We start from the raw sequence: 24328 nt of genomic DNA on the forward strand, positions 1-24328 counted from the left end.
AACAAGCATTTATCACTTCCCAAGTGTGAAAAGGCACATAAAATAGCATATTGAGCAACCTAAAGACAGAGACTGTCTTATTTGTTGTCCTGTTCCAAAGATCCAGTATTGTGCCTGACACAAAGTACATTGCCTATAAATATTTGACATCAATATATATTAGCCACATCACATATCCCCAGTACCATGCTGGTCACTGTGAAATATCACTGTGTTTCCCAAAGTCTAGGCTATGTTTTTCTGTTGGTACAAGACATAGCTTTACGTAATATTGAATCACATAGCAGAAGTTTTTCCTTTCTTATTTCTTTCTCTCTCTCTTTTTCTTTTTAGAGAGAGAAAGCATGAATGAGGGAGAGAAGCAGAGGGAAAGAGAGATAGAGAGAATCTTAAGCAGGCTCCATGCTCAGCAGGGAACTTGATGTAGGGCTCAATTCCATGACCCTGGAATAATGAACTGAGAGGAAATCAAGAGTGAGTCCCTCAATTGACTGAGCCACCAAGGTGCCCCTCCTGATTTTTTTTTAAATCATCCCTGATTACATCAAGCCCAAAGTCTTGCTTTGATGTACATATTTTTCAACCCCTCTAAATCTTGATTATTGAAGATTTAGAGCTAGCTAAGTCTTTCCAGGTGACCCTATATGGCTAGAATGTAAGAACTTTTTTTTTTTATTTTGTTAAGTGTGCTCTTTAATCCCCATCACCTTTCTCAACCATCCCCCTCACCCACCTCCCCTCTGGTAATCATCAGTTTGTTCTCTGTAGTTAAGGGTCTGTTTCTTGGTTTGTCTCTCTTTTTTCTCTTCCTTTGCTTATTTGTTTCTTAAATTCCACATAGGATTGAAATCATATGGTATTTGTCTTTCTCTGACTTACTTTGCTTTGCATTACACTCTCTAGCTCCATCCCTGTGGTTGCAAATGGCAAGATTTCATTCTTTTTTATGGCTCAATAATATTCCACATCTTCTTTATCCATTCATGTATCAGTGGACACTGGGTCTGCTCCCATAGTTTGGCTATTGTAAATAAACATAGGGGTTCATGTACCCTTTGAGTTAGTGGGGTTTTTTAAATTTTTTGGGGTAAAAACTCAGAAGTGTGATTACTAGATCATAGGGTAGTTTTATTTTTAAGTTTTTGAGGAACCCCCATACTGTTTTCCAGAGTGGCTGCACCAGTTTATATTCCCACCAATAGTGTAAGAAGGTTCCTTTTTCTCTACATCCTCGCCAATACTTGCTGTTTCTTTTGTTCTTTATTTTGACACTTCTAGCGGGTGTGAGATGATAACTAAATGTAGTTTTGATTTGCATTTTCCTGATGATGAGTGATGCTGGGCATCTTTTTTGTGTCTGTTAGCCATCTGTATGTTTTCTGTGGATAAATGTCTATTCATGTCTTCCACCCATTTTTAATTGGATTGTCTTTTGGGTATTGAATTTTGTATCAGTTTTTTATATATTTTGGGTACTAATCCTTCATGGGATATGTCATTTGCCAATATCTTCTCCCATTCAAAAGGTTGTTTTTTAGTTTTATTGGCTGTTTCCTTCACTGTGCAGAAACTTTTTTATTGATGTAATCCCAGTAGTTGATTTTCACTTTTATTTCTCTTGCCTCAAGAAAATGTTGCTGTGACTGATGTCAAAGAAATTACGATCTGTGCTCTCACAGGATTTTTATGGTTTCAGGTCTCACATTTTGGTCTTCAATCCATTTTGCATTTATTTTTGTAAATGGTGAAAAAAAGTTGTTTCATTCTTCTGCATGTTGCTGTCCAGTTTTCCCAACACCATTTGTTGAAGAGACTATCTTTTTCCCATTGCGTATTCATTCCTCCTTTGTCAAAGATTAATTGACCATATAATTGTGGTTTTCTTTCTGGGTTTTCTATTCTATTCCATTGATGAATGTGTCTATTTTAATGCCAGTACCATACTGTTTTAATTACTACCACTTTGTAATATAACTTGAAGTCTAGAATTATGATACCTCCAGTTTTGTTTTTCTTTTTCGAGATTGCTTTGGCTATTTGAGGTCTATACAAATTTTAGGGTTGTTTGTTCTAGCTCTGTGAATAATGCTGTTGTCATTTTGATAGGGATTACATTAACTGTGTAGATTGCTTTGGATAATATAGATGTTTTAACAATATTTGTTCTTCCAACCCATGATCATGGAATGTCTTTCCATTTCTTTGTATCATCTTGAACTTCTTTCATCAGTGTTTTATAGTGTTTGGAGTACAGGCCTTTCACCTCTTTGGTTAGGTTTATTCCTAGATATTTTATTGTTTTAGATGAAATGGTAAATGGGATTATTTTCTTAATTTCACTTTCTGTTTCTTCATTATTAGTGTATAGGAATGCAACAGATTTCTGTACATTGATTTTGTATCCTGCACCTTTACTGAATTTATATATCAGTTCTAGTAGTTTTTTGGTGGACTGTTTAGGTTTTTCTGTATATAGTATCATGTCATCTGCCAATAGCAAGAGTTTGACTTCTTCCTTAACCAATTTGGGTGCCTTATATTTCTTTTTCTTATCTGATTGGTGTGGCTGGGACTTCCAGTACTATGTTGAATAAAAACAGTTAAGAGTGGATATCCTTGTCTTATTCCTGATCTTAGGGTTAAGGCTCTCAGTTTTTCAGGATGATGTGGGGGTGTGAGTTTTTCATATAAGGGCTTTATTTTGTAAAGATATGTTCCCTCTTGACCTACCTTGCAGAGGCATTTATTATGAACAGATGTTATGCCTTGTCAAATGCTTTTTCTGCATCTATTGAAATGATCATGTGGTTTTTATCCTTTCTCTTTGTGATGTGATGTATCATGTTGATTGCTTTGCAAATATTGAACCACCATTGCATACCTGGAATAAATCTCACTTGATGGTGATGTATGTTTTTTTTTTTAATGTATTGTTGGATTTGGTTTGCTAATATTTTGTTAAGGATTTTTATATCTATATTCATCGGATATATTGGTCTGTAGTTTCATTTTTTGTGGTGTCTTTATCTGGTTTTGGTATCAGGGTAATGCTGGCCTCATAGAATGAATTTGGAAGTTTTCCTTCCTGTTCTATATTAGAATAGTTTGAAGAGAACAGGTACTAACTCTTCTTTAAATGTTTGGTGGAATTTGTCTGTGAAGCCATCTGGTCCTAGACTTTTATTTTGGGGAAGTTTTTTGATTACTGCCTCCGTTTCATTGGGGTAATTGGTCTGTTCAGATTGTCTATTTCTTCCTCCTTAGTTATGGTAGGTTAAAAACAGTTTTTTTCATTGTGTTTATTTTTATAACATTCTTTTGGGGTTCTTTAGCAATTCACAGAAAATTTTTCTCATGCATTGGTGTGATGTGAAGTTCCCTAACAAAATACAATTAACTAAAAAGTGGATCCATTTAAAGAAGATGTTAAGTAAGAATTTGGGCAAAGCAGGTAAGATAAAGAAAGAGGAAGAAAGAAGGAAAAGAAAGAAAGAAAGAAAGAAAGAAAGAAAGAAAGAAAGAAAGAAAGAAAGAAAGAAAGAAAGAAAGAAAGAAAGAAAGAAGAAAGAAAGAAAGAAACGGAAAGAAAGGAAGGAAGAAAGAAGAGAAAAGGGAAGAAAAGGGAAGAAAAGAAGAGAAAAGAAAAGAAAAAAGAAAAAATTGAAGGGGAAGCTTTTTCAAAATCAAGATACTTAAGCTTTACCCCAGACTAGCTGAGTTTAAGTCTCAAAGTGTAGATGTGAGCAATCTCTATTTTCTAATTCTCTTTAAGATCTGTTAGGTGGTTCCGATAAAAAAACAAAACAAAACAAAACAAAAAACAACCAGTTTAGGAATCTCTGAATGAGAAGATCTCCAATTTTCTTTATGTAAAAAAATTTTTTTCATTCAATCAACATTTGCTGAGTACCTACAAATGTGTAACGCTGTATTTCCTGGTTGCTGAGAATAAAATGAAAAACAGTATAGAAGTAGACCCTGCCTCGGTAGAGCTTACATTCTAGTACAAGCTCATAAATATTGTGTTCCCTGATTTTTGCCTGCTTAAGAAAGTTGCGTCTATTCTAAATTATAGCCTGAAAGAATATAAAATTGTCATAACTTGGGGACACTAGTTTCTGGCATTGAGTTTACTGGGGAGGGAAGTCTGAAGTCAGTCTTTATTTTTACTTCTCATATTTGAGTCAATTTAAAGATCTGCATAACCTATAAATATTCTTTATGCTTAAAGTAACGTAACTTCTTTACGGTACGCTTTCATACTAAACTGCCAGTTTTTCTTGAATTACTATCTTTTCAGTCTTTTCAATCTTTTCCATCTTTTCAATCTTGGATTGAAGTCTTTATTTCATGCAACTTTTATAAATTTTTTTTTTCAAAATTGCTTCTTTTGTTTGTTTCATAAGCAACAATTATACATACATTGGATCCTCTGTTTTGTGTGTATATAATCTGTTCTTCATTGATTTTTATATCTTAGTACTTTTTCATTTTGTTTTCTGTGATTTCCTCAAGCCTCTAAACCATGTTGATAACTCTGATTTCTACATTTTCTGTTTTACGTTGTTGCTACAAAGCAACTTATATATGTAATTGCTTTATTTTCTCCTCTCTTTTGCCTTTATGTGTTCTGCTAGTTTGTTTCTAAACTTATATCCTTCACTACCATGTTAAAAAGCCTCCCAGTTGTTCTTTGTATGTTCGCTCACCTCCCACCTTCCCACCCCCCAAAGTCCTAACCACAAAGCACTTAGAAGGAGCTTTTAAAAATGCAAATAAGATCTTTCACTCCCCTTTTAACAGCCTCTGGTGGCTTCCCTTATCACTTAGAATGAATTCTCAAGTTCTTACCATGACTTATGAGGCCTATTATTGGCTCCTGCCTACAAATTATTTGAAAATTTTCTTATATTATTTGACTCTTTGCTTTATCTTCTCAATTTGTGAGCTGCTTTAGGAAAATGACTGTTCCCTACCTACAGTATACCAATAGCACCTTGCATTTAGTAGGTGCTCAGCAAATACTGCTTAGAAATAGTTACACTAACTTTTTGAAGTATTAGAATATCATACTCTGTGTCATCCTTGACAAAAGAATATAGAATACCCCTAGTATAAGCCAATGAAGAACTTGAAAAGTATCAACACTTTAGATTCCTTGACATAGTGAAAAAGTATGGTCCATGAATTCAGACTGTGTTTGGACCCTATCTTTGCTGATGTTGACTGAATGACCTCATGACTTATTACATCATTTAACTTCACTGAACCTCAGTTCTTTAAATATCTGTAAAATAGTCATAAAACCATATCAACCCTGTGGGATTTTTGTGAGACTTAAAGGAGGTAATGGTACATGGAAAATAGTAGGTTATTTGTAAAAGGGTCAATAAAATGGCACTTTTGTAGAGGCAAGTTTCCAAAGTCATCCCCCTAATGCAAGAGTCAAGTTTGTTCAAAAACATCCCTGAAAAACCCCTTAAATCACCCATGAGAGATAGTATACATAGTTTTTGTAAACTCTGTAGAAAATAATATATATAACATATAAAGAATAATGTGAAATACAAAGCTATACAAAAAATCTGAATGGCCATTTCTGAAAATAGACTTCGTTAAACCTTAATAGCTCATTCAACATATCAAGATGCTAGGAGATGAGAGCCACACAATCTGTCTGAGGAAATTGCAGATTGACTCCCCCCATCTCATATTTATGTGGGGGCTTCTAACCATTGAGTGGAATGCACTTGCCACAGTCAACATTATTTAAATTTGTTTCCTTCTTTCATTTTTCTGTTTTATGCTAAGCACATATAGTTGAACCCACATATTAATGCATACGTGATGCAATTCAGTCTATAATTATTATTCCTAGGTTAGATGCAAAATGAGTTCTCAATAGAATGTGAAATAAGTAGAAGTCAGGTAGAGTGACTTGGTGTTCAACTACAGTGATTTTAAATGAACTGCATACTTGCCTTTTTTCCCCTCTGTATGATTAGTTTTCCCTTCCTTTTAACTGTTAGCCTGAGAGATTTATGGTTTTTAAGCAGGTCCCCTGCTTTGGTTATTTGAGAAAATAATTCATATTCCTCCCTTCAGGAAGAAAAGAAAAGTAATAGAGTTTATAGTCCTATGAGTCAGCCTCCAAGTCTATACACTTCATCTTTTCACCCTTCTTCCTGCTCCCTACCATTGTATAGGCTCACATTTTGCAAAACTAGGGGTCAAAGAAGAGATCAGGAATGAGTAAGGAAATAGATGGGATACAGAGGGAAACTTGAGGGAAACAGATGGGATTCAGAGTTCTAAAAGGACAAAGCATAATGCTAAGTGAAATAAGTCAGTCAGAGAAAGACAGATATCCTATGATTTCACTCATATGTGGAATTCAAGAAACGAAACAGATGAACATGGAGTAGGGAAGGAAAAATAAAATAGGGAGAGAGAGGCAAACCATAAGAGATTATTAACAATAGAGAACAAACTGAGGGTTGATGGAAGGAAGGAGGTAGGGTATGGGCTAAATGGGTGATGGGCACTAAGGAGGCACTTGCTATAATGAGCACTGGGTGTTATATGTAAGTGATGAATCACTAAATTCTACTCCTGAAACCAGTGCTACAGTATATGTTAACTAACTTGAGTTTAAATAAAAATAAAAAATAAAAAATAAAAAATCAATAAATGACAAAACGTAGTGCTGGTGCCTGTGGAGAGAAAATTCAACCATTTATATGGAGAATATGAAAAGAGGAAGTGAATATGTGGAAAAACATGTCAGGGTCTTAGTGAATAATAATTTAAATGTGTTAGAACCAGACCAGGCATAAGTCATCCAGAATAGCATATTGTTCCAGAAGAAGTAATTATCAAGTTTTATTCAGGATAAACTTTTATTCTAATACACTTTAACAGTATAGTCTTAGAAAGTGTGTGATTGCTATGGAAATGTCACAACTTGTAAGATTATTAGGGAATGGGGGGAAATTAGAGAATTAGAGAAAAGTGTTCATTGCCTGAAAACGATTGAAAGGCAGTAATAGTGACCAGTTGTGTTTCAGTCTTCTTGAAACAGAGACTGTTAGAAGTCTAAATTATAATACTAGGAGCTTTAGTCAGGAATTGATTCCAAGAAGGCTAGGAAATAGTGCTAGGATAAAGGAGGAAGCTAGAAAATTCATTCCTTTCTATGGGACTCTTAAAATATCAGATTTTCCAGTGGACTGAGTACATACATGGCATGAGTAAGGTGGGGGTAGGGGAGTTCTATTAACTGGCATGGTCAGGATCTGGGAAGACTTAAGGAAAGAAGGGAGTAATTAGAAGTGGGGCATGGAGGTGATTATGAACGTGATATGTTCACGGGAAGAGAAGAGCCTTCATTGGAGGGGTTTGACTCTTACATTCTTCCTACTTTGTCCTCCCCACTGTTTGTTCCCTTTTCTCCTTTCTAATAGTGCTGAGCACTTGGTTTGAAAGTGTAATTGAAATAGAACTAGAAGAACTCACTGGAATCCACGGTCACACTCCTCAACAGATGGAATTAACTTTTGGTGGTAAGGAGAGGAGAAAGGCCCAGACATCCAGGGAGAAGCAAAAGACCAGGTGGCCCTGGAAAGACACAGAGACCAAAAGACAACGATAGTCCCCAGGTCCCTCACAGCTTGCCATGTCCCTGTTCTATTTCACACACTCCATTTTCAGTCCTGATAATCTCCCACATTTTTCTGTCCTACAATAATCCTTTCGTTTTTTGTCTTTTAGGAGTTATTTTTAAAGTAAGTTTGAGGAGGTTTCTGTTTCTTGACATCTAAACTGTCCAGACTAGAAGATTACCTGCCCCTGACTGCTGCTCCCACTTTCTTCTCTTTCCCCCTTCCCGTTTTGGAGGCTTGCCATGCTTTTTCTCTTTGAAGTCCTGTGTGCTGCTGCTTTTCTCAGATACCCTCTTCTCTTTCTCGTTCCCTCCCTTCACCTCTGTTCTTTGCCTAGTCATGCTCTCTCTCCTTGGAACTAGCAAAACTTCTCCTCTAGAGATAACCTATTCCCTCACCCACTTAATGTAATAGTTTTACTTGCCAGAAATATTATATTTCAAATTCAGCCCTGACATTGGGGAAATGGAAGACTTAAGGTATCTTCCACCGTGCAGCCAGACTACAGGACACTATCTTGTCTTCTCCACTTTCCTAACTCAATCACCCATCTTCATTATATGGAAAAATCCAAATAGCCAGAATCCATAATTCATTAACTTCACACACACACACACACACACACACACACACACACACACACACACAATTTCCCATTCCTGTATTTCACTTTTAAAAGGAAAGGATAAATCTGGAAGAGAACTTAGGAAATCATATTCAGGTTAAAAACAGTCAATAGTATAGAAGATATTTTGACATTTGTTTATTTGAGGAAAAAAAAAAAGACCTGGGAATTTTAATTGAACTCACAATATAGACTATGATAGAGGTAAATCAGTTTTAAGCTACATAAGTAAAAACACATGTCTTGCATAGGAGAATGCAGGTCCCTCTATGTTTCAAACTGGTAGATGTGTTCAGTAAAGAAAAGCATCAGTAGATGTGAAGCAGCACTGACCCTTGGTGGGATATGAAGATTGGAGGCCGCGTCTTGGTATAATTTGCCTAATGAGGAATGGGGTGGGTTGAGAGCTGTCCGCAAATATCTTAAGTGCTTTTGCATAGTGAAGGGAGTGGACTGGCTCTCTGGTCACCTGGGGAACTAACAGGCAGACAGTTCAAGAAAGCAGATCTGGGCTTATAGGAATGAGGAAATCGTGCTCATTAGAGCCGCTTTAGTTTTCCCAGGAAGAATCTGGTGCAGACAGAAGAATCCTAAGAATCCTGCCAGGACATTAGACCTAAGGATTTTGCTACTTTTTCTTTTACAGTGCATGGTTACAGCAACAAGTCAAATAATACAAAATTGTGGACCCACATCTCAATGTAATTCGTGTTACTAGTTTGGTGTGTGTCTTTCCATACCTTTCTCTTTGCCCACACAAACACATACTAGCATTAATAGATGGATATGATTTTGTTTTTACAAAATTGAGACCATATTATGTACATTACTCTGCTCAGTAGTATTAACGCCCTTTCAGGTCAATTCATCTTCTTTGAAATAGCTACAGACATTTTAAAGTACGGGTGTACTATAACTTATTAAATCATCCCCCCATTGGTAGACATTTGGGTTATTTCCACATTTTGCTAGAGTGCAATTATAACTAACAATGCTGCAGTAAATGTTCTCCAACAGGTACTATCACAAACTAATGTTTTGTATTTGTAGAATAGTTTCCATTAAAGTGGGATTTGCTACATCAAAAGGTGTGTATGTTATTTTGTTTTAATAGCCTCTTCCGAATCACCTTCTGAAAATCTTTTTGCCATTCGTAATCCCACCAGCAAGTCCATGGCTTCATATCATTTCCAGGATAAGGTGTTAGTAGTCATTATCATTTTTGCCTATTCACATAGAGGTACTGCTGACAAGGGAGCATAGTGTAGTCATTAAGGTTGAGGATGCTCTCAGCGTCTCAACTATAGCACACACAACCTGTGCAACTTTAAGCTATGACACATAGCTGCTTCATGCCTCTGTTATCCTCATTTGTAACGAGATATGACATGAATACCTACCTCATAAAATTGTTATGAGTATTAAATGAATTAATAGTTATAAAGACTTAGAACACTGACAGGCATATAGTAAAATTTTTATAAGTAAAAATTAAAGATTAATAAGATTAATCTTCTATAAGATTGAAGATTCACAAATTTAACTTGCATCTCCTTGACTACTAATAAGGTTGGGCATATTTCTACATATTTCTTGATCGTTTGGTTTTCCTTTTCTCTGTTTTCTGTTTCTATCCTTTGCCAATAGGTTTATTGAGTTGTCTTTTTATGAATTTTTAGTAACTCTTTGTAGATTTTGAATAGTAACCTTTTTCCTGTCATTTGTATCTTCCATAAATGATTTCCTTTTTATTTGTGTATTTTAAAAATCAGAGTGGTTTTAAGTTAACACAAAAACCTCAGTCTACCCAAAACTATAAAACTGATTTTAAACTCATATAATCTCATACCCTGAAATACATCCACTATTACAAGTTTGTTGTATGGAAACTCTTCCATCTACCCCCCTCAGATTCATTGGCTGTCAGCCTTGGCTCTACCTATTGGTCATCTAGGGGACTTTTAAAACCCAGTACTTGAGTTCCACTTCACAGGCGTTCTGATTTAACAGCTCAGTGGTCAGACCCAGACATCAGTTTTTAATAAGAGACCTCATTTGATTCTGATGTGCAGCCAGGAATGAGAACTACAGGATGCAATTCTGAAAGGTGATTCAGAAGCCAATTTGTTACTAAATTATAGTGTCATTAGTAATCACTACCGCCATCTGTTGGCGGGAGGCAGAACTGACACCAGTTAGCTAATTTGTATAGCTTTGTCCATATCTATGAAAGGCCATGTTTCAAAGTTCTTTGTACACTTCTACATCTTTTTAGTGTCATGAATTCTCAGATGTAATTTTGAACTCCAAGATTCTTGAAGCAAATATCAAATTTATATTTATCTTCTGGGTTCTGTATATTCTGCATTAATAAATGACAGGTATGTTGATCCTTGGTCATTGAAGTTTCCATATTTATGCTAATCATGGATAGGAGAAACTGTGTGGACACATTTTAGAAATACTTTTATCAATAGCAGTTGAAAAACAAAACAAAAACAATTTTGGGATTAATCCTTCCCAAACTAACCAAGAAATTAAACCACTGCCTCTCCCCATCCCATTCTCTTCCCCACCTATAGGTGTTAATTGAAATTTTCCCCTACTGGGATATTTTAAGATGTCTCCTTTCTTCCTGTGGAATTACACAATGTGAAACATCAAGGGAAATAACAGGAAAGGCAGTGAACAGGGAAACATGCTTTGAGAAATAGCAATGTTGGCAGAAAATGGAAGTGTCTGGGAGGAAAAAAAGTAAGATAAAACTGGCAGAATTACAGGCTGCTGCATGGACTAGTAATTAGATAGTGAGTTTATCTTCTGAGGGAAAGATATTTTTCGTGTCTTTTCCATAGAGAGGCCAAAAGAAGTCAAAGACACCAAGAGCATGAAATTGTTCATCTGCCATAAAAACCATCTTTGATGCATTGGATTTAAAAAATATATAATAATTCATCAGGCAGTTTTTATGGATTGTGTGTTGTTCTTATAGCTGGTGGTAGAAGATAAGTCTTGCATGTGTATAAAAGTATTTATATATAAAATATATATGTGTGTATGTATATCTATGAGTGTGTGTGTGTATACATACATACATATACTCTTTAATTCTAAACCTCTCTATGAACAGGAATTCTTTGCTGCCTATTGTGCACATTAACACTGGGTTAATTTTCTCTATCCTAAATTTAGACATTGTGTCTGAAGGATTTCCTTAGGAGCTTGGTTTCTCATCCTCAGAACTGTTGATATTTTGGGCCAGATCATTATTTCTTGCTGGGGACTAGTCTGTACCTTGTAGGGCAGTTAGCATCATTCTTGGCCTCTGCCCACTAGATGCTGGTAGCATACACCCAGTCGTGACAACCAAAAATATCTCCAGACTTGTTAAAAGGCAAAATTCTCCCCAGTTAAGAACCACTGATTTAGAGGATGCTATGCCCCTGCTTTTGGGAGGTGAGTTTTCACGTCCTTAAAAACAGTTCACCTAATTCCCCAATCTACATTAGAGGCCCTATTTTTTTTTTTTTTACTGAAGCAGTATTTTTTTCCTCTCTTGAAACAATATACATCTCTTTATAGCATTAGTGGCAGTTGGAACAATATATCTACCTTGAGACCTTAATGCCTTTTTTCTCTATTAGACTTTAAGTGCCACAAATAATCTGTTTTGTTCACTCTGTACACGTACAACCTAGAGCAGTGATTGGCACTTAATAAATGTTTGTCAAATGAAAGAATATAATTCTCAAATATTTAAGAACCTGAAGCACAAAGCCTGACTTGGTCCAAAGGGGTTTTTCCTCTAAGGCTTATTTCAATCTACATGACAAAGCCAGTAAAAGAAATCAGGGACATATTGAGGCTGTTGAAGGGTGTGATCAGGAAATCTAAAAATTATATTATTTGGATAGGATTCCCTGGAGTTTTTGGCGGATTGCTATTGAGTGGCAGTTTCATTCTGGAAACAACAACTCTGATATGTCACTGTTAGCCAGAGCCAACCCATCGCTCTTGCTTTTTGAACTCCATCCACCATTGGTCCATGGAGGAAACAAGTTTTTTGACCAGGGTGAGGCTTAATGCTTCATTAATTCTCTGAAAGAACATGCCTCAGGACCAGGAAAGATGTGCCTGTGGAAAATAAACCTCAGTGCAGACAGCACAAGAGACCTTTAAATGCTTCTTTTCATGTTTTTTTTTTAAAAATGGAATTAAGATGCATATTTTTTAAAATGAAAAATGACTGGCATTCTTCCCACTGAAAATGGGAAGTAATTTAATTTGTTAGTGGTTTATTTTATTTGACAGTCTTTGTACATACTCGATTTGGTTTGTTACACTGAATTACCCTTTAATAATGGGCACACATAATGCCAGACTCTGCCCCCCAGGTTGGTTTGATAATTGGATGAACGACCATATTGTTCCAAGGTTTTCATGACAATGTGGACAGAAGCTATTTGGAAAACTCCTAACCAGAAAAGCCTTAAGCTGTTTTTTTGTTTTTTTGTTTTTTTCCGATGAAGTTAATTGCTACCCAGTGAACAGTCATTCCACTACCCAATTTTCCTGAGCAATGCTGAGTTCTGTAATCATGGCTGAATTCCCTGAGTGGATAGAAGGGATGCCTAAACCCCATAGCCAATAGAAAAAGTCTGAAAATCTTCCCCAGGCAATCTCTCAGAATGAACCATTTTCCACAAATGGAAGTTAATGGTAAAAATTCTAAGAATAGCAACCATAAAGGCAGAAGCGAGACTGCCAAGTTCAAGGGCAGCTTCACAGCTTAATAACTGTGCATCCTTGAGCAAGCATTATGATCTCCTTTGCTTCAGCATCCACATCTGGGAAATGGGAACAGTATCAGTACCAACCTCTTAAGATCATTGTGAAGATTCAATAAATGCTATGCCTAAAGTGCTTAGCACAATTCTGGCCAAAGTAGGTTCTCTGTAATTTTTTTTTCTTATTAGATCGCATATATCAGGCACTGTGCTAAGTTTTCTCAACAACAACAAAAAAAGCTACTGAGAGAGTTGCTCTCTCTAACATCATGGAAGGGAGCACTGACAGGGCAAAAGGTAAAGTAACAAGCCGGAGGCCAGATGGCTAGAAAATGGCCCGCCCAAGATTCAAATCCAGTTTGGTTTTAAAAATTTTCTTACACCATGCAACTTCAGATTTTGTGTTTGTGTACCCCCCAGAAGTTTGAAAACTCATGTTCTTTTCTGAGCATTTCTAAATAGATGAGAAAGCATTTTCCATCGTAACGGTAAATAATTCCAAAAGATGATTTCAGGAGTATTTTGAACATAGGCAGTTTAAAATAAAACTTTTACATCACCTTTTTAATGCATCCCCTGGAATTTAAATACCATCTTAACTGAATACCCACCAATATCCATTAAAAGAGTATGTGAATTGAGGCCCCTGGGTGGCTCAGTCGGTTGAGCTTCCGACTTCCGCTCAGGTCATGATCTCACTGTCTGTGAGTTCGAGCCCACGTAGGGCTCTGTGCTGACAGCTCAGAGCCTGGAGCCTGCTTTGGATTCTGTGTCTCCCTCTCTCTCTAACTCTCCCCTGCTTATGCTATGTCTCTCTCTGTCTCAAAAATAAAATAAAACATTTAAAAAAAATTTTTTAATAAAAAAAGTATGTGAACTTCTTAAAAAGTCAGAACTTTATATTCTTTTTCTTCTTGAAACATATATATTCATTTAACTCCCCCCAAATAAATGTTAAAAACTTTCTTTGATCATTTCTGAACAAAAATAGATTCCTAGCCCCACCCCATCTGTGTGTGACTGTAAGGGTTTAAAATTCTCGTGGATATAATCATTGCTAACATTATTACTAGAACACAGTTGACCTGAACAACATAAATATATAATTCTGACAAATAATGATTAAACATACATAGTAAAACTTTATTAGAAATTCATATTGTATCGAGCTGGGGGTGGTGGCATTTGTGAGGCATTGATTAAAGGCATCACCCAATTACCCCTCCCAGAAGTGTTTATACCTTGGATAGTGCACCATCATAAGATTGAAGATGGGTTAATGAATGTCTTTTGTGTTTTTCTTTCACAAAGAGGAGAAGGAGAATTTAGGCTGTGGGAATCTCCTGGGATGATTTTGTTTCAGAAAGGAAAATAAGTGGAGGCTAGTGATAGGGGAATGGTTGCCTTTTAAACTGTTCCATATAGTTCTTGGGAAGCCATTACATAACTCCTGTTTTTTGAAGATGGCCGCTCTGCCACAAAGCTGTGTTGCTTTGGAATAAGGATACTTACAGGAGGACCCAATGGCTCTCCCTTTTTGAAGATGACCTACTCTCTTCCTTGACAATGAAGTCTTGGTTGTCTGTAGCTATTGGCTTTATCCTTGACTTAAAATGGTTGTCATTGGAGAGTCACGAAGGATTTTTCATTAAGAAAGCCCAGAGAAGGGCATGGTGGCAATCTTCAAGTGATGCTGGAATTTGTAACTTCCTAGATTCTGCATTTTCTTAATTGTGTATTGCTTCTAGATGGGATAGTATAACCACCCTAGATCCTCCATTCAGCCTTATACCTAGAGCACCAAGGTCACGGTTTCCTTGCACCAAGGAGGAGGTAGACAGCTCTCATCTGTTTCTTTTCTATGTTAAACAGACATGGTTTCAGCTTCCCAAAAGGGCTTGTTAGGAACAAAAAGAAAGGGTAGGAAGTTGTGTGTTAATCTGTCTCCACTAAGCTTCCTAAGGAGCTTCCTCTGTGTGGTAAGTGCTTAGCATGTAATAAATGCTCAATACATGTCCTTTTTTTAATGTTTTATTTTTTATTTGAGATAGAGAGAGAGAGAGCAGGGGAGGGGCAGAGAGATACAGAATCTGAAGCAGGCTGCAGGCTCAAGCTGTCAGCACAGAGCCCAATGCAAGGCTCAAACTCCCAAACCGTGAGATCATGACCTGAGCCAAAGTCAGATGCTTAACCAACTGAGCCCCCCAGGTGCCCCTCAATATGTGTTTATTGAAGGTTTTATCTGGGTCCAATATATGGTCATAACATTCCTACATGTACTTCTTAACTGATGATATGGAGACCTCCTAACCCATGATGTTAATATAGCCTATCAGTCCCAATATTAAGTAATCTCAACTATTGGGACAGAGGTGGAAGCATCTGTCACACATTGACAAGGAGATATGGATAAATCCAAGCATGGATTTAAATGGACAGAAATTTTTTCAAAAGGCTCCATAATGTCAATCATGTTAATTGTACTTAACAACCAAGGGTATTCAAATGTTGGTCTACCAAACTCAAACATATTTGACCCAAGGTTACTGAACAGCTGAAATCCATTCACATCCTTCTACATATGATCTTCTCTCCCTCTTTCTTCTCCATGACTCCATCTTCTTTCTGTTCTTTAGCTCCTATCAGGTCATCTCTTCTCTCTCAGCCTTGCCTTGAATCTGTCAACTTGCTGGGGCACTGGAGGTTGCCATGGTAAACACAGCTGTTGTTTTTTCTCTGTGAAGAGTCAGTGTATGAAGACACTTGAGTCCTCACCTCTAGCTTCTTCCCGCTGTGCATTTTCACAGATGTCGTTTCAAGTGGGGGCTTCAGGGGCTTCAGGATTCTGCACAGCTTTCCTTGTGTATCTCTGAGGGGGTGCTTTGTGACCAATGGCACCTGCTTAGGTGCTCTGGAAGATTGTGAAGAATCGCCTGCATGGTCACCAAATAAGCCAAGTGACAGCAACATTCATTTTGTTAGTAAATGGCTTCTGGGAACTGAAAGATGATCTTGTATTTTCCAAGAGGAAAGGCAGGAAAGATAATTAGAAAATAGCCAGGGCAGGAAGACTGAAGGGAAGGGTGGGGAGAGACAGAAGGAGTGGTGACAGACAGAGCAAGCAAGGGGTTGCTGAACCAGAAGGGGAGTCTGTATTGGACAGCTATCCCTGCTCCCTGAATCCTCCCTGTCCTCACAGCACATCTGTCATCCAGTGCTCACTAATGAGCCAACATCTGCTGCTGTTCGCTTACAAACCACTGCAGCACAAAGATTCCTTGCTGTTCCTCCTATACTGTAAGTACAAGCCACTCTCAGGTGCTCCAACCTTTGTACTTGTTCTTCCTTCCTCCAGGAATGCTCTTCTCCAGAGAACCATAAGGCTCCCTCCCTCACTGCATTCAGATCTCCCCTCAAAAGTCATTCCCTGAGAGACATCTTCCAGAATCACCCCACCTCAAGTAGAAGCCCATCCACTGTCTACCCCCTTACCCAGTTCAGGTTTTCTTCATGTCTGGTACAGAGTAGGGACTTCAGTATTTGTTGAGTGAATAAATCACGGACATCCTCCCCCAGAAACGCATGGAATCATACAGTTGTACACATGTTCTTTGCTCTCTTCCTCCTGAGCTTTTGCGTGTGCTGGTCCCTCTGACTAGAGCACCCCCCACTCTGCCTGATCGAGTCCTACAAACCCTTTGTACCCTGCCTGCTTTCATAGCCCTCTCCTTTTGAGGTCTCTGTTGACCTCCCCAGGTAGACACATAACCCATTTGGCCAACACGGCCTGGGCAGTGCCCACCGACCTCCGTCACAGCACAGATGCCCTGCACTGAAATGTCTCTTCACTTGTCTCTTTCCCACACACCCCAGTGGGCTCTTCCAGGGCCTACAATAGAGAGCCACCAAGGGCTTAGACTCCAGAGTCAAGAGTGCCATGTGTGTGTACCAACTGTGTGACTTTACACAAATTACTTAACCTTTCTGCCCTCAGTCCCCTCATCTGTGCAAAAGGGATCATAATATCTACCAACATAAATCACAGGATATTGATGAGAATTCTCTGATGAATTGCTGGAGTGTTTATATTTTTCTTTTTTCTTTTTAATTAATTTATTGTCAAGCTAGCTAACAGTGTAGTCTTGTAATTGCTGAAGTGTTTAAAACATCCTAAGCTGTTAGCTGGGGAAGAGGATAGTGAGTGGAGGGTGTCCTGTTTGAGGTGGGCTGGGCATGGAGGGCCTCCCTCAGGGGAGATAACTGAACAGAGACCTCACTGCTGAGAGAGAGGCAGTGGTGTGGTTCTCTAGGCTCCTTACATCCCACTAACATTACAGATGAGATCTATTTCTATAAGCTTTATGGCAGGTTAGACTCTGAGACCCCTCTCTTGGGACCTGAGATGTTATCATCTGATTTTCTAACATGATGCTGGTGGTCTTGCCCACTGGGCTAGTGTGTTCATCCTTTGGAATCAGGCTCAGCACAATGAGCTGTAACTGAATCAAGGTCCAGAAGGAATATGAGGCACCTGAGGGAGGGACATGACCAAAACCCAGCAGTGCACTGCAGAACCACCTTTGAGGGCCAAGGACTCACTTCTCATTGCAGGCACAATGCAGCACTGGCCTTGTCTCACAGTTGATTCTAGCCTTGTCAACCACAGCCAACATTGCTCAGAAAAGAGGCTTTGAACTACAAACTAAAGGTCCTGGCTTGGTCCTGCGTTTTGTCCAATTCTGGTCCTGTCATTTGGCAAAAAGGGGCCTCTGGTCCTGTGGAGAACAGTTCAGGAATATGGTATGGGGAAGGGGCAGAGGAAGCTCTGGGATGAGAGGTAGAAAGCTGGGTGACCATGGACAATGTACATCTGCTGATTTTAGGTACTGCCTGGGCCAGTCATTTTCAAACTTTCCTTATCCACAGAAATATTTATTTAAGCATGATATAAATGAGAATCCAAACGTACTACCAAGAGCAATGAAGAGGGTAAAGCCTTGACAACCACAGCTTCCCATTAAATTCCCCATCCCCATCACACAAACACACACACACACACACACGCACATACGCACACGCACACGCACAGACACACACACACACACGATGGCCCTTCCAAGATTTATTGTTCCATGATTCAGTGTCACATCTCTATAGCACAGAATCCTTCCAAAATATTAGGCTGAACCAGAGGCAATAACTGAGATTTGATGATTTTGGACCTGCAAAAATGGCAAGATCACATTTCACACTAATAGTTTCGTCTGCACCATTGTGCTCACTCAGGAACCAAATAGCCTCGGTTCAGCTCCTCACTGTACTGTATGTGTGCCATTGGACAGGATACTTCACCTCCTTGATCCTCCCCTGTAAAATGGACAAGCAGAATAGTCTTCCCCAGTGCTCTGCCCAAAGAAGTCAGAAGGCTGAATGAAGCAGAGCCCTGGCGTTGGGGCTGGTGAGCTCTGACACAGTGCTTGGCCAATAGCACAGAAGCCCTCCATCAGTGTCTTACAGAGAAAGCCCTAATGAGGGCCTGTGGGCCCAGCTCAGAGAACAGTGTCCTATTCTTCTCCCTGCCTGGCCTTGAAGGGAGTATGTAGCCAGTGCAGTTGGAAAACACAGTCCCAACAAGGCTTCCCAATCAGTCATCCCGTCCAGTTTGAACCAGACCCCCACTCTTCCTTCCTGTGAGGGGCATCACTAGGCAGTGGGCAGGTCTTGACCTGGACATGAGAATGGTGCTGGCATACCATGAATGACATTCCTCCCTCTGCCTTATCTAGGTAAGGCATTAGAGGCTCCCTCCCCAGATACCTACGCGGAGCCTTCCCTATTAAGTGGTACATCATGGAATATGTCAGCCTGAATTAGCAGGCAGCCCCATCACGTTAAGCTGACGCTCTGGGCTGGCAGTTCCCACTTTGTAATGCCTCTTGATCCTGGCCATCATGCTCCCTCCCTGTCACCACAGCCACGGGAAGCCTCCGCCAACAATGCACAGTAATGAAGGAGGCTCAGGGAAGAGTTTAGGAGGAGCCACAGGAAGTCCTTGCAGATTCCATTTCTTCTGGGGCCCTGGGGAGCCCGCTTTGAGCTCTGCTACCTCTGGGAGGGGACTGGTGGGGAGGCAGAGGAAGCTCAGGTAGCACTCAAAAGCTCCAGGTGGGGCGTTCCTTTATGACAGACTACAAAAGCATGGCATGTGTTTTTGGAAGTACACGGAATAGTCACTCCTATTCAAATACCAGGTACACCTACATCACCTAACTGAGGTTTGTAGAGGCAGCTCAACTACAAAACTCTGACTACTGCTACCGTTATTATTATCAGTAATAGTGTTGATTCCATAAATTCCCCTGGCAGCTTATTCGTGTCACTTACAGAGCATTTATTACTTCCTGCCACGTATGATATTTGCATGTGGTGTGATACATTGGAAGGAGCACTAGGTTTGCAGTCAGGTAGGCTCTGGTATTAAATTCTGACAATGCCTCATGGCTCATAGCTGGGCAACCCTGGGCCACTGACTTAGCCTCTCTGAGCCTGAGCTTTCTCTTCGTATTAATACTCACACCACAACCTATTTCACAGAGCTGTTGAAAGAATTACCATAAATAACATCCGCAGAATGATTGACACAGAGGAGTAAACGCCCAATAAATACTTTCAGGTAGAGTTCCCAAGAACAGAGTCACTTTTTTTTATCCATTACAAAGTCTTAATTCAGATGCACCCTTAACTGGTGTTGGATGGTATATCACCTTCCTTTCCAAAATTTACCTCATTTGCCCTCTAACTTGTTCTCCCCTGTACATCAAGAATCATCTAATCAAACTTTATCATACCACAATCATTGGAAATCTTTTTAGTTCTGCCCATTTCTCTAAGGATAATGGCAAAAATTTGGGGGGTGGGGGCTTGCCTGTGACCTACCCTATCACTTCATCTCTTACCATGGTTCCCATCACTCTCTCTGTCTTAACCACATTGATCTATTGACCCTTCATTTTGCTTTACCCCCACCCTAGGACCTTTGCACATGCTCTTGTCCCTGACTGGAACATTCTTTCCTCCCCTCCTGGCCTAGTAAACCTGTTCTCATCCTTCACAGTCATCCATCCAATACTTCTTCAGCAACAGCTCTCCAGGCCTCCCTGACCATGTTAAATTCCCTTTGGCATGATATCATCTATGTGGGGGCACTTATGACATTTTGTTGTGACATGACTTCCTATCTCCCTCCTCCATCTAGCCCTGCTCTATGAAGGCAGGAAATGTCTGGTTTGGTTCACTGGTTGGATTCTCTAGGACATTGTATGGAGCCCAGTAGATGTTGCTCAAAGAACAAAAAGGCAGGTGAACCAGAGGGCATGTTATCTCCACAGATCCCAATGACCTTTCCTAATAACTAGGGCACAGTGGGTGTTACTGGTTTTTCAAATAGTATGGCCCAGAGCTCAGGAGGGCCAAGTTAATAACCCATGGTCACACAGCCTTTCACTATGTGGTCAGTCTGTGATGAGAACCAAGGTCTTCGAGTTCTCTCCATTCCTGAGCTTATGCTCTAAAACCATCATCCATAATTGGCATAGAGGGCACATGAAGGCTTGCCTTCCCCTCCCTGTTCTGGTGTTCACAGGATCCCCACCACATCCTACATCCACATCTCAAGCCAACTCTGTCTTCCAGGGTGTCTAGCACCAGAGCTGTATAGGACTCTGAGTTCTCTGAATTGTTTATTTATTTAAATTATTTAATTTAAAATCTCCTTCAGAAGTGATCTGAACTCCCTTCAAGACTGAACTGGGAGAACTATGTTTTGTCAAAGCTTCTACCATTGAAGTGAGTACACTTCACAAAATGTAACCTTTGTTTCTGCCCTCTTCCCCTCACCCCTTGGGTTGAAACAAATTCAGAAGTTGAAGCCTTAATCAACTACCTGGTAGCAAATTAGTCAACAAGTTAGCTCAGCTGCAAGAGGTGACTTCCTCATAAAGGAAATTTTGGTCCTTTTTTTTTTCTTCTTTCTCTTAAAGGACAACATCTGTGTTGTGTGTTTGTTTTGTTTTGTTTTTAGTCTGTCCCCGGCCGGGCATTGCTGTTCTCCCTCACCTTCTCAGGAACTAGTTCACCCAGGAGTTGTCAGAAGTGCCCTTGAATTCACAGAGAGAGTCAGGGGGTGCACCTGGGTGGCTCAGTCGGTTAGGCCTCCAACTTGGACTCACGTCATGATCTCATCGTTTGTGGGTTTGGGCTCCGCGACATGCTCTGTGCTGACAGCTCGGAGCCTGGAGCCTGTTTCAGATTCTGTGTCTCCTTCTTTCTCTGCCCTTCCCCTGCTCATGCTTGCTTGTTCACTCTCTCTCTCAAAAATAAATAAACATTAAAAAAAGAGAATCAGAAGAGTCTGGGTCTTCTTGTTCATATTTGCCTGGAAGACCTTCATGTGTGGGAAATGATTTAACTGCCTGATTCTTTGACCTGTGGAGAAGAAAACATTTTCTTACATATTCTTATTCACTCTTTCAACAAATAATCACTGAGGACCCTTTAGATATCAGTAAGCTGACCATAGAGTTTATTGTCCAAATGAGGATAGTACCTGGTTGGTACACCGGGTAGTAAATATAAACCAAGATTTTCCCAGGTAAAACAAGTTGTCAATGAGTGCCATGTATGATCATGGCTGAATTTTAGAATTAACTGTTAGAATCTTGGGTGATTATATATTTTCACAAAATGCCCTTAAAGATTGGGGGGAAAAGCCAGGATGGGGTCTAGACCTCCAAAGCCATGAAGTATATATATGTAGGTCAAAGTTGAACTACATATTTCTAAAATTTTCCCACAACTTCCTTTTCAAAATACATTTCATGTTTAAAACAAACAAGCAGCTTGGAACAACAGCTCTGGAATCTAATGCCTGATCAGTAGCTTCTAAGCGTACTTTCTCTAAGATGAGGCCACCTAGAATGTCTAGGGAAAATGCTTAGAATCTATAAAGTATGAAATTGCCCATGAAGGCTAAGTGATGATGACATCTTTTGAGAAAAAAGTAAAACTAAAAGTAGCAGAGGGAAAAATAAAATAAAAAAAAAACTAAAAGGAACTGAGGAAACAGGAATATGTGATTTATCAGTCTGCTTCTCTAACTTCAAGCTTTTTAAATGTGATTATGATTTTGTGTTGTGATGATGAAGGACATAAACATGCGGACGTTTTCCCTAGTGAAGAACTTTGGTTCTGAAGTGATTTGTTTCTCTTGCATCCCAGGTGCCTGTTCTGAGACCCATGGACCTGATGGTGGAGGCCACCCCGCGAAGAGTATTCGCCAATGCACACACGTATCACATCAACTCCATATCAGTCAACAGCGACTATGAAACCTACATGTCAGCTGATGACCTGAGGATTAACCTTTGGAACTTTGAAATAACCAATCAAAGTTTTAGTATCCTTTCCTTGGGGTCAATAACCAGTTGGCTTGAATCATATGTATTCAGGTATGAGCAGGCTTGGGGGGAAATAGAAGAGAGAGGAGCAGTCATAACTACAGACTCCTAGCACTTGTGGAGAAAGAACTATGCTCTTTTAAATTACATTGGTGCCCATCTTTCATCGTAACAAAGTTAGAGAAGTATTGAATTACTAAAATAGTGGTCCAGGACTAGCTCTGGATAGGAAGTCTGAATCACTTCCTTTATGCAGAGGCATTTGTGTGTCGTGAATTAAAATCAGTTGTGACTGTATCAACTATAAGACCCTAGAATTCAGTTAAGATTCCTTTCTCTTGTTAAAGGATCTATAAATGGCCTGTATGGACAGCATGGACCACAGGTACACATGAGATGGTTTTCATCATATCATAATAGTGGAAATAATACTGGCTGCCACTTATTGCATTCCAAGCACTGCAATAGGAACTTTATGCATAGAATCTCATTGTTTAAAGTATTATTTATTTGTTTTGAGAGAGAAAACATGCGCAAGCAGGGAAGGAGCAGGGGGAGGGAGAGAGAGTGTCCCAAGCAGGATCAACACTGTCAGTGAAGAGCTCAACGCAGGGCTAGAATCCATGAACTGTGAGGTCATGACCTGAGCCGAAATCAAGAGTTAGACGCTCAACTAACTGAGCCACCCAAATGCCCCACATAGAATCTCATTTTGAGAAGTACACATATCATAATATTACAGCTTGATGAATTTTCACCCAACACACACCTGTGTAACCAGCATCCGGATCAAGAGACACCAAACTTTACTAGCAGTCCTCAAGTCCCCAACACACTTCCTTCTAGTCTGCATACACCGAAACCCTAATGTAAGGTTTCTTTCTTACATCAAAGAAACCCTAATGTAAGTATTACTATCTCCTCTGTTAGCTAAAATCCACAGATATCAAGATGTTGAATGAATGTCTGAGCCAACATTCTTACTCCGTTATGATGACCCGCTCTTTAATAATATGGATCGGTCATTTATTCACTACCTGCCCTGTGGTCTGTGCCACCACAAACCTGACTGTTCACTTGAATTTCCATTCCGTTCATGGTTTCTCAACCCAGGAAGCTGAGCAGCTGACCTAGGAGTCAGTATGGATTATTTTCTCTCCCTCACCAGCCTCCATGCCCCCAGCCCAATCTGTCTATGAGGGCTGCCAATGCTTCCTCTGAAATATATCTTTCATCAACTCATTTCTTTCCATTCTGCTTCTCCTACCCTATGGTGCTGTAGGCCATTATTCCTTCCTCTGTGTGACTGCAGCAATCTCCTGTTCAGTCTCCATTTTTTCTTGATCTCCTGCATACTTCATGTTCTCATAACAGAGTGGACCTTTCAGTATTTAATTTAGATATCATTCTCCCCCTGCTTAAAACAGTCTAGTAGCTTCCCAATGAATTTGGAATAAAATCCAAGTTCTTTACCTTGAACTGTAAGATTCTAAGTGAAATGGGCCCTGGCTCCCTCTTTGATATCCTATCATGTCACTCTCCCCAAAATCACTCTGATTCAGCCAACTAACCTCTTTTCTGTTCCTGGGTAACCTTGTTCTTATATCTCTTCTTTGTATTTGCTGTTCCCTCTTTCTGGAATACTCTGTCCCTGGAGTTTACTTGGCTAACTACAAGCCATCATTCAGACTTCCATCTAATGTCATCTCCTCAGAGGTCCTTTTCCAGTAACTTGCCAGTAGTCCCCAGTAGCCCTCTCTCCTTGTTATCTTCACAGCACTTATCACTATTTGAAATTGC

The 24328-nt window shown here is 39.4% G+C and overlaps 1 protein-coding gene across 13 annotated transcripts in view; it reads left to right on the forward strand.

The window, feature by feature from the left end:
• The window catches only part of PPP2R2B (protein phosphatase 2 regulatory subunit Bbeta), a 509802-nt gene that overhangs the window by 430692 nt on the left and 54782 nt on the right, over positions 1 to 24328 (forward strand). For all 13 annotated transcript variants that reach the window (XM_058732601.1, XM_058732604.1, XM_058732596.1 and 10 more), the window contains one exon: positions 22350 to 22527. In XM_058732601.1, coding sequence (XP_058588584.1) covers positions 22350 to 22527 — 178 coding nt within the window. The remainder of the gene's footprint in view (positions 1 to 22349; positions 22528 to 24328) is intronic.

Source organism: Neofelis nebulosa, chromosome 1 (genome assembly GCF_028018385.1).
Source record: "Neofelis nebulosa isolate mNeoNeb1 chromosome 1, mNeoNeb1.pri, whole genome shotgun sequence".
Classification (NCBI taxonomy): Eukaryota; Metazoa; Chordata; class Mammalia; order Carnivora; family Felidae; genus Neofelis; species Neofelis nebulosa.